General features: G+C 36.0%; 1 protein-coding gene across 1 annotated transcript; it reads left to right on the top strand.

The window, feature by feature from the left end:
- Window positions 1-1567: 1567 nt before the first annotated feature.
- LOC125810034 (putative DEAD-box ATP-dependent RNA helicase 29) lies at window positions 1568-14733 on the top strand. The gene is made up of 11 exons (XM_049489548.1): window positions 1568-2018; window positions 2318-3479; window positions 3573-3627; window positions 6762-6857; window positions 8241-8286; window positions 9147-9220; window positions 9379-9431; window positions 12452-12533; window positions 12619-12675; window positions 13704-13842; window positions 14170-14733. Exons 1-11 carry the CDS (start codon window positions 1655-1657, stop codon window positions 14403-14405), a joined length of 2364 nt encoding a protein of 787 aa, XP_049345505.1. The 5' UTR covers window positions 1568-1654; the 3' UTR covers window positions 14406-14733.
- The last annotated feature ends 35 nt before the right edge of the window (window positions 14734-14768 follow it).

Raw genomic sequence — 14768 nt, 5'->3', positions numbered from 1 at the left:
TTGGGGAGTGGGAGTTATGTTTGTGTTACACTAAAAAATAAGGAATTTTGGAAAATTTTAGAACTGATAGAGAATAATGGAAATTATGAAGAAAAAAAAAAGGTGTTTATATAGGTAATGTTTCCTTTATTTATTCACATAGAAAGGGAAAAAGACCCAAAACTCAAAAATGGGCAAATAAGAAATCAGGAAAATGGAGTACAAACAACTGTTTGTTTGCTTTGGTGATAACTGTTATGGAGAGAGCGCAACTTGATCAGATTTCAAAACAACAATTATCAGATGGAAAAAAGATGTAGAGAAATAACTTTATTCATGAATACACGAGTGTAGAGTAAATAATTTACTATTTTGATAGCCTATGTAAAAGGAGTCGAAATGATTTTTGATTTTCTTCTGCTTATTTGATATAATATAGAGAAACAATGGATCAACACTATTTGGTTTTGTAATGAGCTAATTTGATCTTAATAAAAATTGTTTTATTTACTAAGAAAAAGAATATGCACAATTTATTTTTTGTTAAAACATACTTAATAAATATTAATTCAAATAGAAAGTAATTAAATATAAAAAAAATATTTTTAATAAAATAAAATTATTATTTGATTAAAAATAAAATATTTATGTCTGTTAGTAATGATGGAGATGGTTTGTAGTGATAGTAGCAGAGGCGTATCCAGGATTTTGAGATGATGGGTGCACTATTACAAAAAGGTGGATCTAAGATATAAATTTGATCGATTTAACATTTAGATTCTTATCACTAAAAATAATTAAAATTTTAAAATTATAGGTCCAAAGTTATTTTTACCTATCCAAACCACTTAGAGAGACATTACCCAATTTTAAAAAGGAAAATAAAATAAGATAACTAAAAGATTCAAATTTCTAACCTCACTTAGAGAGGTGCACCCAACATAATCGCACGGTATAATACTTCAAGTGTTTAAATATTTTAAAAAAATATAACACTACTATATATGATTTCAGAAGGGGAGCATGAGTTCACGTGAACTCGGTGACCCCTTCTTGGATATGCCTCTGGATAGTAGCAATATGATTGATGCTAGTGGCTAGTAATAGTGGTGGTAATAGTTAGTGCTAGTGACTATTGGCTAGTAATGTTGGTGATGATAGTTGTAACGGTGGAGGTAGTTGGTATTGTAGTGGTTGGCGCGATAGTGGGAGGTCATAATAATAGTGAAATTGGTTGATGTTACTAGTCACGATGATAATATGTGATGATGGTTCATAGTGCTAATGATAGTTGATAATTATACTAGTTGTGATGATAGTGGACTAGTGGTGATGACAATGAATAGTAACTAGGCATATTACATAAACATGATCATTAATTTGACGTTAACTGATAAATATGACCTTTAACTTTGAGTGTGAACAAGTAAAATATGATAGTGATCAATAATAGTGATTGACAACACGACGATGGTAATTATAATTGTGAGTCACTCTTTTTATATTTTCACTCTTTTTTTTTGTTGCCTTAAATAGGGTAGACTAGTTAAGCTAAAAAAATAATTTAAAGAAGATAAAATCGTAAATTACAAAACCCAGGAATTAGGTCCAAAAACCCTTTGTTCATTCTCTTCTCCAGTGAGCCACCAAAACTTTCTTCGCTTCTAACTCTCCAATGGCGATTCTGGTTAGCTCCAAAGCGGAGCTGAAACGTAGAGAGAAGCAGAAGAAGAAGGCAAAATCAGGAGGATTTGAGTCATTAGGCTTAAGCTCTAATATCTTCAGAGGAATCAAACGAAAAGGTTACAGAGTTCCTACGCCTATTCAGCGTAAAACAATGCCACTTATACTCTCTGGATTCGATGTTGTTGCTATGGCCCGTACTGGTTCTGGTAAAACGGCGGCGTTCCTTGTGCCTATGCTTGAGAAATTGAAGCAGCATGTGCCTCAAGCTGGTGTTAGAGCTCTAATTCTTTCTCCAACTAGGGATTTGGCGCTTCAAACACTTAAGTTTACCAAAGAACTTGGTCGATTCACAGGTGCTTTGCTTTTTCCTCTCGTATTTGGCTTGTTTGGATAATTGTTACCTATTGTATTGTATTGTGTTGTGTTGTAGTTTTAATACAATGCTTGTTTTTATTGCTACTTAAATTGTATTGTATAGTATTGTTAAATCTATACTTAGGTTAAAGACTAAAAGTCCCATTTTGTGTGACGTAACAAAAGAAAGGAGGGAAGATTGTTAGAATTACCGCTTTTCGTGTTGGTGCTATGAGTTTTAGTCGAATTACCTGTAGCCTCAAATGGTAAAAGCTGATTTTTTTTCTCCTTGATGCAGATATTCGGGTTAGTTTGTTGGTTGGTGGTGATAGTATGGAAAGCCAATTTGAAGAATTGGCACAAAGTCCTGATATTATAATTGCAACTCCTGGTCGGCTCATGCACCATTTATCTGAGGTTGATGATATGTCACTGCGCACTGTGGAGTATGTTGTTTTTGATGAAGCTGATTGTTTGTTTAGCATGGGTTTTGCTGAGCAATTGCATACAATTCTCACCCGTCTAGGTGAGAATCGCCAGACTCTGCTTTTCAGTGCAACTTTACCCAGTGCCCTTGCTGAATTTGCCAAGGCTGGGCTTCGAGACCCTCAGCTTGTGAGGCTTGATTTGGATACAAAGATAAGTCCAGACTTGAAGGTTGCATTTTTCACTGTAAGACAGGAGGAGAAGCATGCTGCACTTCTGTATCTGATTCGTGAACAAATAACTTCTGATCAGCAAACTATAGTTTTTGTTTCCACCAAGTATCATGTTGAGTTCCTCAACATTCTTTTAAGAGAAGAGGGTGTTGAAGCTTCTGTTTGTTATGGTGATATGGATCACGATGCTCGCAAAATTCATGTTTCTAGATTTAGAGCAAGAAAGACCATGGTGCTCATTGTGACTGATGTGGCTGCTAGAGGAATTGATATTCCACTGCTTGATAATGTTATCAACTTTGATTTTCCTACCAAACCTAAACTTTTTGTTCATCGAGTTGGGCGAGCTGCAAGGGCTGGTCGTATTGGCACTGCATATTCTCTTGTCACATCCGACGACATGGCTTATTTGTTAGATCTTCATCTCTTTCTATCTAAACCAATCAGGGCTGCACCAACTGAGGAAGAGGTTTTCCAAGATATGGATGGAGTCCTGTCCAAAATAGATCAAGCAGTTGCCAATGGAGAAACTGTCTATGGACGTTTTCCACAAACTGTTCTAGATCTCCTCTCAGATAGAGTTCGGGAAATCATTGATCATTCAACTGAACTAGAAACTCTGCAGAGGCCATGCACTAAAGCATTTGGGTTGTACTCAAAGACAAAATCAAGGCCTTCTAAAGAGTCCATTAAAAGAGTAAAAGACCTACCCCGCGAAGGGTTGCATCCAATGTTCAAAAATGACCTCCGTGGTAATGAATTATCAGCAATGGCCTTTTCTGAACGCTTGAAGGCCTTCAGGTTATTCTACAAGTCCTTTTGTATTTTTGATTGTTATGTTGTCCATGGAGGAAGGATATTATTTCTGTTCTTTAACATTACATCTTGTTATAGACCTAAGCAGACAATCCTGGAAGCTGAAGGTGAAGCCGCTAAGTCAAAAAAACAAGTAAACTTCTTATCCTTTATGTTAGCTGCTATTATATCAACTAGAACATGGAGAACTTCAAATTCCTGTTATAATTTATGGTCTCTTTTGAATGCAGCTTGTGTTTATTTTTCTACAGCTCCTATTGGCTTTCACATCATGTTCTCTGACTAGTATCTGGACACGTGCACACGTACCCCATATCAATGAGTATAAACTTTTTAAAATCACATAATATTATTAAAGAATCTTTTTGAGTTATAAAATGGAAGTTAAAGAAATAATTCTTCGTACTGAAAATGATGAATGTTAATCTTATTGGTTAACAAAGAAACCATACCCAATATAAATTCTCGAAAATGCAAACAAAATTGATCGGTCACGTGTTCATCATTAATTGTTGATAAGTATATCATCTTGTGTACAACATTACCTGTTTCAAAAATAAATTAAATTATATATCATCTTGTGTATGAAATTCGTTCAGCTTATGTTGGCTAGAAATGTTTTTCTTAATGAAGTGGCTAGAAATGTTGACAAAATTGAAGTCCTTTGTTTTTGTACGTATTCAACAACACAAAACTTAAAAACATTGCACACACAGAAAACTATATTCTTGACATAAAAACTCTACATAAACGAACAACAACAACAACAACATACCCAGTGAAGTCCCATTAAGTGGGGTCTGGGGAGGGTAGAGTGAACGTAGAGCTTACCACTACCTCGGGGAGGTAGAGATGCTCTACATATATGAAGCAAAAAAGTATTAATTAGATAAAAATGAACACAAAGGGGTGATGTGAAGTGCCAACTTCTTCAGAGGCTGATACAGTTCTCTTCTCAATGGAAAAAATAAGTACGACTTTGCAATAAAGAAAGTCGATCACTTTGATAATTGAGAGCAACGGGTAGCATGTTATCTTGACCACGTTTTACAAATTGGAAACAAATGTTTTTCTAATAGTTTAAGCCTCTTATTCAGATTCTAATTGTATATTTAAGTCTTAAAGACAGTTTCTTTCTCGTTAGTTCCTTTTAGTTTCAGATAACCTTGCTTAAACATACATCACAAACTTTATATTTTGAAAACAACTTATTCAGAATCATAAGGGCCAAAGAAATGCTCAATTTTTGTGATAAAGATGAAGACATAATTACAATTTAAGGGCTAAAATTAATTTGAGATGTTTGGCTTCAAATCAAGCTAAAGTGTTCAAGACGAGATACAACCAGACATAAAGAAATCAACTACAAAGAACAAATCTTACACCTCTATGCATCACACATGAGGAAGGGTTACTCCTAGGTTGTTATAAAAGTGCGATAGCGAAAATTTAGAATAAAATAAGATCATAAATTCTACTTCATACTGCCACTGAAGACTCTTTATCTCTGAAAAATGTTAAATATGTTGTTTAGGTAGTTGCATACTATCCACCGCAAATGAATTTTGTTTGCTCCCTTCGGTCAAATTTATCCAACCTCAAATGCCTAAAGTTTATCTCCATAACCACATTTCTTTCTTTTCGTTTACTATCAATTCCATATAATGCTCTGTGTATTTTTCCAAGTATAAATTTCAACAATAATAGTAATTGAAACTGTATGCACTTGTTACATTTTCGTTTCCCTCTTCCATGAAATAGACAAATAAGCAAAATAGAAGCTACATTTGAGACATGCATAAAATATTTTTTTCGTAAGTCATGAATGAAGCAAGTTCACAACAATTATATAGAAGGCTAGATAGATTAAACAAGCAGTCATATGAACTACAAGAGAATTGGACAAGATTATTCTAGTAAAAACATAGAGAGTTTTTTTTTTTTTTTTGAAAAGGTAACTTGTATTATAAACACAGGAATACTCAGGATGTATTCCAGTAATACTTACAATCAGAAATACAAAAGTGTTGCTGTTTTCCTATGAACTCCTTAAGGACTCTAACATACTAGTGATATCCTCATCTTCATGAGGATATTCATGTTTACACCAAAAATAGAAAAGAACTAAATATTTCAGCTTCATCTTCTCCATAGAGCAGCTCTTGTTCTCCAAACATCTTTGATTCCTTTCCAGCCAAATAGTCCACCAAATGCAGGCCGGGACAATCTTCCATCTCTCCCTGTGCCCCGACTGATTTCCATCCCGATTCCAACATGCCATAGAGAGTTTTTCAAGTTGCTTGTTTAGACTACAAGTAAAAAAAGTGAGTAAAATAAAAGGTTTAACTAGTTGGTACATATACATGCGCAGCATTGTAATTCTTTTTCAAGACTCTGAATCTTGACATAAAAACATAGAATGCACTCCTGCGAACACCTTTTCTTGCCTCTCTCCATTTTACACGTACTTATGGTTATGGAGCAAAATTTGACCATTTGTAGAATGGTCTTTTCCTCACTGTACACAAATACAATATATAACCTACCTCTAGAAAATGCCTTCTCCATTATTGTGGGATAAATTCCACCTTAATAAATTATAAACTATATTCTGTGTGTAGTTGGCAAGTAACTGTTAAATCAAAGCATGAATTCGCTGCTAAAGGCCTTAACCGCAGAAACATAAATAAATTTAGGGAGTGAGTGAGACCCAAGGGTGACACCCTACTGGTCAATGAAGTGGTTGAGAACCATGAGGTAAAATATTAGGTGATTCTTCCCATCTGTCCTAGCCGGAAAGTTACCTAGTAACTAAAGCTCGTGGGAGGTGGCAGGTATCCCGTGGAATTAGTTGAGGTGCGTGAAAGCTGGCCCAGACACCACAGTCATTAAAAAATAATATCAGGGAGTGAGGGTTAAAGAATGTGTAAAATTTAAACTGCTGGTAAATTAAAAAGGTAATGAACATGAGTACTTGAAGAGTGAAAGCATATGAAATTTTATATTGTATTTATTTAACATGAAATATTGTGTGTTCTTATTACATTGAGGTGCATTATGTCGAAAGTCGTTAAAAGCTTAATTCTGGAGTATATGTAGTACCAAAGGTAATGTATTCTAAGATTTCCAGTTAGATGTATATTTACCATCATGTCTTCGGAACTTATGTGTTACTGGAATTCTTAGTCAACTTGCACATTGTTCTTCCCCATTCCCAAGTATGTCTTAGAGGTGATTCTTAATTAATATTTTGGATAACCCATGCAGAATCAAATGGTTGATGTGATGAAGATGAAAAGAGCTATTCATGAGGAGGTCATCAATAAAGTTCGTCAACAGCGCTCGAGTGTTCCTGCTTCAAAGGTGAAGCTCCTTTCTTTGTGTGATTTTTTGTTTAGATGCTCTTTGAGTGTGCTCTCTAGTTGTTTTCATAATACAGACAGGAAATCTAAAAGGACAAGGTATTCTATGGATCTGTAACACGATATTCTCAGATGCTGGTAACTTTTGAAATTATTGACTTAGAACCTAGATGCTCTCTTGAAATTCCTGCATTATGGAATGAGATGCCCTTTGTTTACCAAGTTTAGGTGCTGTATAACTTGCACAATGGAACATAGATATATGCAACATGTGTTGTTTCATTTCCAGTTAAACCACAAACCTCAACCTGGTGAAGAACACATGGGTGTTACTTGTCAAATAGTTAGTATATAAAAGTTGTTTGATATCTGCAGACTCTTATTCTTTTCCTGATGGGTGTATGCCTTCATTTTATGCTATTTTTCTTTGGTACAAAGTTCGAAATGAGCTGGAGTATGTGGGAGTCGTTGTGTTGTCTTTGTCTTAGTTTTTGGAAAGATATCCTTCACTCTAATAAAACTATCCTGGTGGGTACTGTAGTTTCTTTCTTTTGCTTGATTTTTTTTGGTTTTCAAATAAGAATGTTGCTATGGCAGACATGGATTTGGAAATGGGTCAAACACAGAAACCAAGACAGGGAAAATCACATGCTCACTGAAAAGTCAATATGAGTGAGTTGTAATACTGATGTTTAGGCTACAAAATTGAGGATATATTGAAAAGTATCCTGAGATTTCATGTATCTTCTTGATGCCTTTCTAATACAACAACTTACTACAAAAAAAAAAGAGAGAGTATCCAGAGTAGAAGATTAGTGCCGTAAAACAGTGATTTTTTGCTTGGCCTGAACAAGCATGCTTGTATTTGGGGGAAGTGACATGGTGTCATGGTCCAGCTGATATGGCATGCATGATTTGAAAATGGGTCTAACACAGAAACCAAAGGGCAGGGAAAGAATATCACATGCTCACTGAAAAGTCAATATGAGTGAGTTGTAATACTGATGTTTAGGCTACAAAATTGAGGATATATTGAAAAGTATCCTGAAATTTCATGTATCTTCTTGATGCCTTTCTAGTACAACAACTTACTGCAAAAAAAAGAGAGTATCCTGAGTGGAAGATCAGTGCCATAGAACAGTGATTTTTGCTTGGCCTGAACAAGCATGCTTGTATTTGGGGGAAGTGACATGGCGTCATGGTGCAGCTGGCACTATTTAGTTGTTGGAAGTTCTCCCTTCAGCTATCTTTTTGTGGAGAGAAGTTATCTTCTAACTATTTGATATGATGTTATAAGAATCCTTCTCAGCATATGATTTGGTCTTATAATTTGCAAATGGTGATTAAATGTGTTCATTTGAATTTTGTTTCTATTCTATTGCAGGAAGATGATATTGATCCCACACCTTCAAAAAGGAAGGAGAAACAAGGTGTGTCCTCGTTCACTCTTCCTTTTTGTGGTTCTGTCTCATTAAATCATCTGTTCAGACATATTGATGCAAGATGTATTATCTCATCTTGGAATAGGCAGATGTGTAGTTATGAGCCTGTTATGATTTGATTTTGAACATATTGCGCCCCATTCATCAAATGGAGTAGACTTAAAAAGACAGAGAGCACCATTTAGATGAAGAAAGATAAAACTGTTTATGTGATCAATATATCACCTTATTGATATTCTCATATTCTGGATTCTGGGTGTAAGATCTCGACAGTAACCCAAACTACCAAGTTCTGGTTTTCAACTTCTTTTTAGAGTAGAGAAAAAGATCCTATTTCTTACTTTTCCAACATGTCCATTGGGTGTAAAACTGTGAGTATTTTATTCAAGTAAACTACTACTCACAGTTAACTGAGGATAAAATACCTCAAAAAAAAAATACCTCACAGTTATCATTTAAAAAAATAACTCACAGTCCATTAATGGGACATAAAATAAGTACTCACAGTTATCATTTAAAAATAATAATAGAACACTCAATTATGATTGTAAGGTTTAAAGGTGAGGGAGGGATATCCTATTAGAAAGGGCGTCACTTCAACCCATGAGTTTCGAGGTTCAAGTCACCAAGGGAGCTAGTGGAATAAAGTATTGTTGGATACTTGAGGAGGAGTATTGGTTTGGTGGGGTCTATGTCTGCTGTATCAAAAGGAAAATGAAAAGAAAAAAGGACTGTTAGGTCTAGATGAGGAAAAAAAACAGTATTGGTTTGCTTATTTGTTTCTTTTGCAGATATAATATTCATTTTAATTTGGTCTTCTGTTGATTTGTTCTTTTGCACTTGGACAGTTTCTGGTTCTAAAAGGAAATCAAAGATTTTTAAAGATGAGGAGTACTTCATAAGTGCGGTACCAACAAATCAGGTAAATAATTAACTGTGAACTAGGAGATTGTCAGTAATCATGTGATTCTTAGTGTTCTGTGGATTTTTAACTTCCTGCTTGGGAGTCTTACGCTTTTCATGTTCTTTTATTTGCATCTTGTGGAGTGACTAATCTAACTTGTATTCTTCTGCTGGCAGCATTTTGAGGCTGGACTCTCCGTGAGGGGAACCCATGGTTTTGAATCAAAAAGGTAAGCTTCACTATTGTTTCACCTATTATACATATTAGCATGGAAGATAGAGGTTTAATGTTACACATCTTGAAGTAGTTTCTTCTGCTTTCTCATGTGTTTATGGTTGAAGATCATAAGTTAATGTTTAGCTTTGAACTGCTAATACAGCATAATATGCTAGCAATCACGTTAGGGATCCAATATAGAATCAATAAAAGTAAGAATGAGCGGAAGCTAAAAAAAACTAGAACAGAAACATATAGATAGAATTTGAAACGGATCAAGAAATGTAAGAATGAATCTTGAACTTCAAGATAACCCTAGACTCACTCTTAATTGATTCCTAGCAACAACAATTTGCCAATGGAATAGGTTACACATCCCTGAGCCCTATGTATAGGGGTGTTCTTTTTGTTATTTTCAACAGAAAGTATAATCAATTGAATTGAGAGGACTTCCCTTTGAACTCTTGTAGTGGCTACTCTTGGATTCATTCTTCAACCTTCCAAAATCAACTTAAGGGGTGTGGGTTCCATAACCTATTTTCTTTTTTTTGAAATAGGTAACTTTGTATTCACACAAAAGACCTCATCAAGGAATTGATGAGGAGGGATTTACTAACCCCCCGGGGGTGCCATCATTCTCAAATCCAAAACCAAATTTTCAAAAATTTACAATTGTCCTATAAGCTCTACTAAACTATCTGCTTCCCCCACTAAATCTTGCTTACACCAAAAAAAACAAAAGACTAAGGCATCTCATCTTGATCGTCTGGGAACTGCTAGTCCTCCCTTCAAAACACCTTCCATTTCTTTCTTTCCATAGTGTCCACCAAATGCAAGCAGATACATTTTTCCACCAATCTCCCTTTGATCCTCTCTTCCCAATTCCTTGCCAGCGTGTTAGTACCTCAAAAGTGGTTCTGGGCATTGTCCATTCCATAACCTATTTTCTTGAGCAATTCTCTATCGAAGGATTAGTCCTAGAAGGGTAAGAGATCAAATCCTATACTATTTTGAACAAGAAGTCCTTTAGGAAAAGTTATAAAACCTAACTAGGAAAAGAAATAGGAACTTTGACTAGGAAAACTGAAACGAAGCTTTCTGGATGGAAGGCTCAATATCTTTCACTTGGAGGAAGATTGATCCTCATAAACTCTGTTCTTGATTCTCTGCCCACTTATGTGATGTCTCAATTCCCAATCCCAGGAAAAGTAGTGGAAAATCTAGATAAGCTAAGGAGAAAATTCCTATGGCAAGGCAACAAGGATGGAAAAGGCTATAACTTAGTAAACTGGGAAACTGCTCTACTTAGCAAAGACAGAGGGGGAGTTGGGAATTAAGAATTTGAAACTACAAAATGAGAGCCTATTGAAGAAGTGGTTGTGGAGGTACACTGAAGAGAGAAATGCCCTCTGGAAAGAGGTGATTATAGCTAAATATGGTGAGTTAAACCCTTGGTGTTCAGAGAACACAACAGAACCTTATGGTGTGGGTGCATGGAGATCAATTAGAAGCTTGTGGCCACAAATGGAGACAAATTTATATATCAAGGTGGGAAGTGGCACTAAAACAAAATTTTGGAAGGATGTTTGGATAGATCAAGCCCCTCTTAGGGATCTCTTTCCAGATCTTTTTTAAATTTGTGGAAATCCTGATGCTAATGTTGGTGATTGCTGGACTGAACAGGGTTGGGATCTAGTTTTAAGAAGACTTCTCAATGATTGCGAGGTGGAAAGGGTGGCTGAGATATTAGGGATGCTAGGTGGAGTGAACATAATCGCAAATGCCACAGACAGGATGTTGTGGAAGCACAGCAAAGATGGCTTTTTCTCAGTCAACAGTGCTTACAGAAGAGGTCTCCAGGTGATGGCAGGGAGACCAAAACACCTCTGGAACTATTTTTGGAAGGGGGATATTCCTACAAAAGTGAAATGCTTCACTTGGCTAGTGATAAAGAGAGCTTGTTTAACACAGGAAGTACTTTAGAAGAAGGGTAGACAGCTGGTCCCTAGGTGTTTTTTATGCAATTTGACAAGTGAAACTAACCGCCACCTTTTCTTGCATTGTAATTACACTGCTCAAATCTGGAATCTGTTCCTTAGCATTTCAAATCTGAATTGGACAATGCCAGAACGTACGTCAAAGGTGTTGAAGAGCTGGGTAAAGAGAGGAGGCACCGAGAGTCAGAAGAGATGGTGGAGGTTAATACCATCATGTATATGGTGGTCTGTTTGGAAGGAAAGGAATAGTAGATGCTTCGAAAATAGATCCAATTCCATACACAAGGTCAAATGGAATTGTATAGTAAGTTTCCAAAAAAAAACATGTAGCATTGATGTCACACTTCCCAAACTAACCAACTGAAATAAGTGAAGTAATAGCACATGGTCTTCAAAACACATGCCTCTTGGACCAAGAAACACACCAATGACGTGAGCAATTGGTCGTTTTCTTTTTAAATTGGTAACTTGCAATTGGTCGTGTTTTTCGCTCCTCTTAAAGCCCTCCTTCCTTAGGAGTCAATTTGGGGCACTTTATGGGATCCAATCTTCTTCATCTTGGACTTGGACCATGAAATAAGTGTAGAACTTAGCCAGAGTTTCTCCACAAGTCTCGAGATCTTCTTCGGTTCTTCCACAATAAAGCATCTTCTTGTTCTCCCATTATATCTCAACAACCTTAGCTTGTATCTCCTTGGCTTGAGACCTTGTGAATGACCTTTTTGGTGCATCCAAAGCTTCATTTTTGTCCATGGAGCTATCATAAAAGTCAGAATTTTTTCCAATTTCATGTTCTACATCTTGAAATAAATTTTTTCGTATGTAACTATGAATGAAAAGGAAAAATTCCAATACAGCAGTTTGTTTGCTTCAAACTGCCAATATGTGTATTCAGTATTGCAAAGAATTGAAGATTCCTAAATTGACTAGTTTTGCGATCAACCTAATGTGACACTTCTCCTTTATCAGGACTTGAGACACCCACCATACTAGCATTTATTGACATTGTTTCTTTTTGGCATTTTGCACAAATTAGGTTGGATGCTGCTGTTCTAGATTTGGTAGCTGATGACAAGAATGGGTTACAGAAACAAAAGGTTTCATATCATTGGGATAAGGTACTTATAATTGACGAATGACGCTGCCTTTTTCTTGTAATGAGTAGTTTTTCTCTAGAAAGCTAATTGCATGTTCTGAACACAGAGGAGTAAGAAATACATCAAGCTCAACAATGGAGATCGTGTTACAGCTAGTGGGAAGGTACTTTTTTTAAGCCCTTGCATGTTATTTTTTGTCTGGACCAGCAAGCTTGATGAATAGAACATCTAGTTTTCTTTGAAGTGTGGCAGGAGAGTTTTAACAAGCCTACTTTTCATGTTGTGAGCACCGAAAAGATGTGATGCCCCCTTCCCATAATAACTTTGTATTTGATACGTTAAAATATATTCTCCTCATAATGAAAGTAGCTACTAATGCTGAGGAAATGAAATAAAACATTGGAACTTGTCATTTGCAAATTAAAAAGCCCACCTAACACACATGCTGAAATAGGGGATTGGTTGATCAGAAAGCTCAGGAAGAAAAAGTGCAGCTCCCCCCCCCCCCCCCCCCCCCCCCCCTTACTCTTAATATCATTTTGAACACTTTATCTAACTGAAATATAATAATTGCATTAAATTTCATCAGTCTAAGTAGCTCTAAGGACTAAGGAGTATGGAGTCTGATGGGTCTTTATGCATTTTCTTTGGTATTCACTTTCTCTTGGACCCGTTGGAGATTAAGATAGTATTTTTTTAAAAGTTAAATCTTTTATGTATCAACTAGAGGACATAACCTATAGAATAACTTATAAGGTTGATACTGTTTTGGTTTTTTCCTGTCAGGGTTTCATCTTTGAACTGTATATGATATTTGATGCATCATGATTTCTGTATAAGGTGGGGAAATGATTTGAAATCATGCTTGCCCAAAATACTACCCCTATATACCTTAAGCCTTTTGTGAAGTTAAGCAGTTATGTGTACCAAACAATGAAAAAGAAAGGGCTTAAACCAAACAGCAAGTGAGGGCTAACGATTCTGCTTACTATGATAAGGATGTAAGCCTAGTGATTTTATAGAAGCAACACGGAGGCAGTATTTGGACACTATTATAGGTTCCCATAGATGTGCTCTTATTTGACTTGACCTTCTTGTTGCATTATAGGATTGTTATACTGGGCAAAGCTTTCAAGTTTTCAGGTCTCAGCTTTCCAAAACTTTTTTCATCTTTTTGTTAATGGTGTGCAGATAAAGACAGAGAGCGGCTCTAAGGGAAAAACCAACAAAACTGGGATATACAAGAAGTGGAAAGACCAATCACACAAGAGAGTATCTCTTAATGGAACGAATGATGGAAACTCTGCTGCACAATCAACTAGTTTAGCTGGTAATGATCTAGAACCCCTCTTCTAAGAGAACTTTGACATTATTAATGTTTAGTGATGAATTCTACATATTTCTTGGTATATTTGATGGCCCTCTCACTGCATTCAGAGTATATTATGGTTACGTTTCCTCCCAGGAAACATGTGCTATTATGCTGCTCCATGTTGTTTCCTTGGTGATGGAAGTTCAAATTCATTTTGTTTCAAATATCCTGTGAGCTTATGTTGTTTCAATCAAATGAAAGCTTGTAGTTTGACACATAGTATCTGCTTACATTCAATGAAATTAAATCATGGTTGATGGTTGTGACCTTGTGCTGTTTGAATAGGTGGTCCTAGAGGTCAAGATGGTGGCAGAAATTTCAGAGGTGGGAGAAACAATAGGTCAGTACCTAACGCCCACGTGCGATCAGAAATTAAAGATGTTGATCAAGTTCGAAAGGAAAGAGAGAAGAAGGCCCAAAGAGCATCATATTTGAAGACCAAGAAGGGGAAAAAGGCTTACAAAGGTGGCAAAAAGGGAAAGGGAAATGGAAAGGGTAAGGGAAAGGGAAGACAAGGTTGATTCCAGCTTATCAACTCATTTGCTCATGATGGGGATCTCCATTTTGCAAGCTTTTACACATGCAAATCCAGAAGAGCACTAGGGAACATTCTTTCACAGGAGTTAACTTGTCTATTCTTATAATTCAATGGAAATAAGGTGAAATTTCCATTGCATACTTGTGCAGCTTGGAATGCAACAGGCAGCCATTTTTATAGTAATTATCAGGTTGGAGCATAGACTGCCTGTGGACATACTGTGTATGAAACTTCTGGCTTCTCTCTGTCGAATGGTTCTATGCTTTTTATAGAGGTGAAATAGCAGAACTCTACAAGTACTTTTGATAGAAAAGTTGTACCAGATTACCTTTTCATTTAGGAAAGA

The sequence above is a fragment of the Solanum verrucosum genome, unplaced genomic scaffold (assembly GCF_900185275.1).
Source record: "Solanum verrucosum unplaced genomic scaffold, falcon-dt-bn FXZP01000281.1, whole genome shotgun sequence".
Lineage (NCBI taxonomy): Eukaryota > Viridiplantae > Streptophyta > Magnoliopsida > Solanales > Solanaceae > Solanum > Solanum verrucosum.
This window is presented reverse-complemented; position numbering and strand designations above follow the sequence as displayed.

What these genes read in the sequence shown, in the direction of transcription:
- LOC125810034 (XM_049489548.1), top strand. Translation starts at nt 1,655, where the DNA reads ATGGCGATTCTGGTTAGCTCCAAAGCGGAGCTGAAACGTAGAGAGAAG. An exon ending in AGAACTTGGTCGATTCACAG is followed by an intron (nt 2,019 to 2,317) that starts GTGCTTTGCTTT and finishes TCCTTGATGCAG; the next exon opens with ATATTCGGGTTAGTTTGTTG. An exon ending in GTGTTACAGCTAGTGGGAAG is followed by an intron (nt 12,676 to 13,703) that starts GTACTTTTTTTA and finishes AATGGTGTGCAG; the next exon opens with ATAAAGACAGAGAGCGGCTC.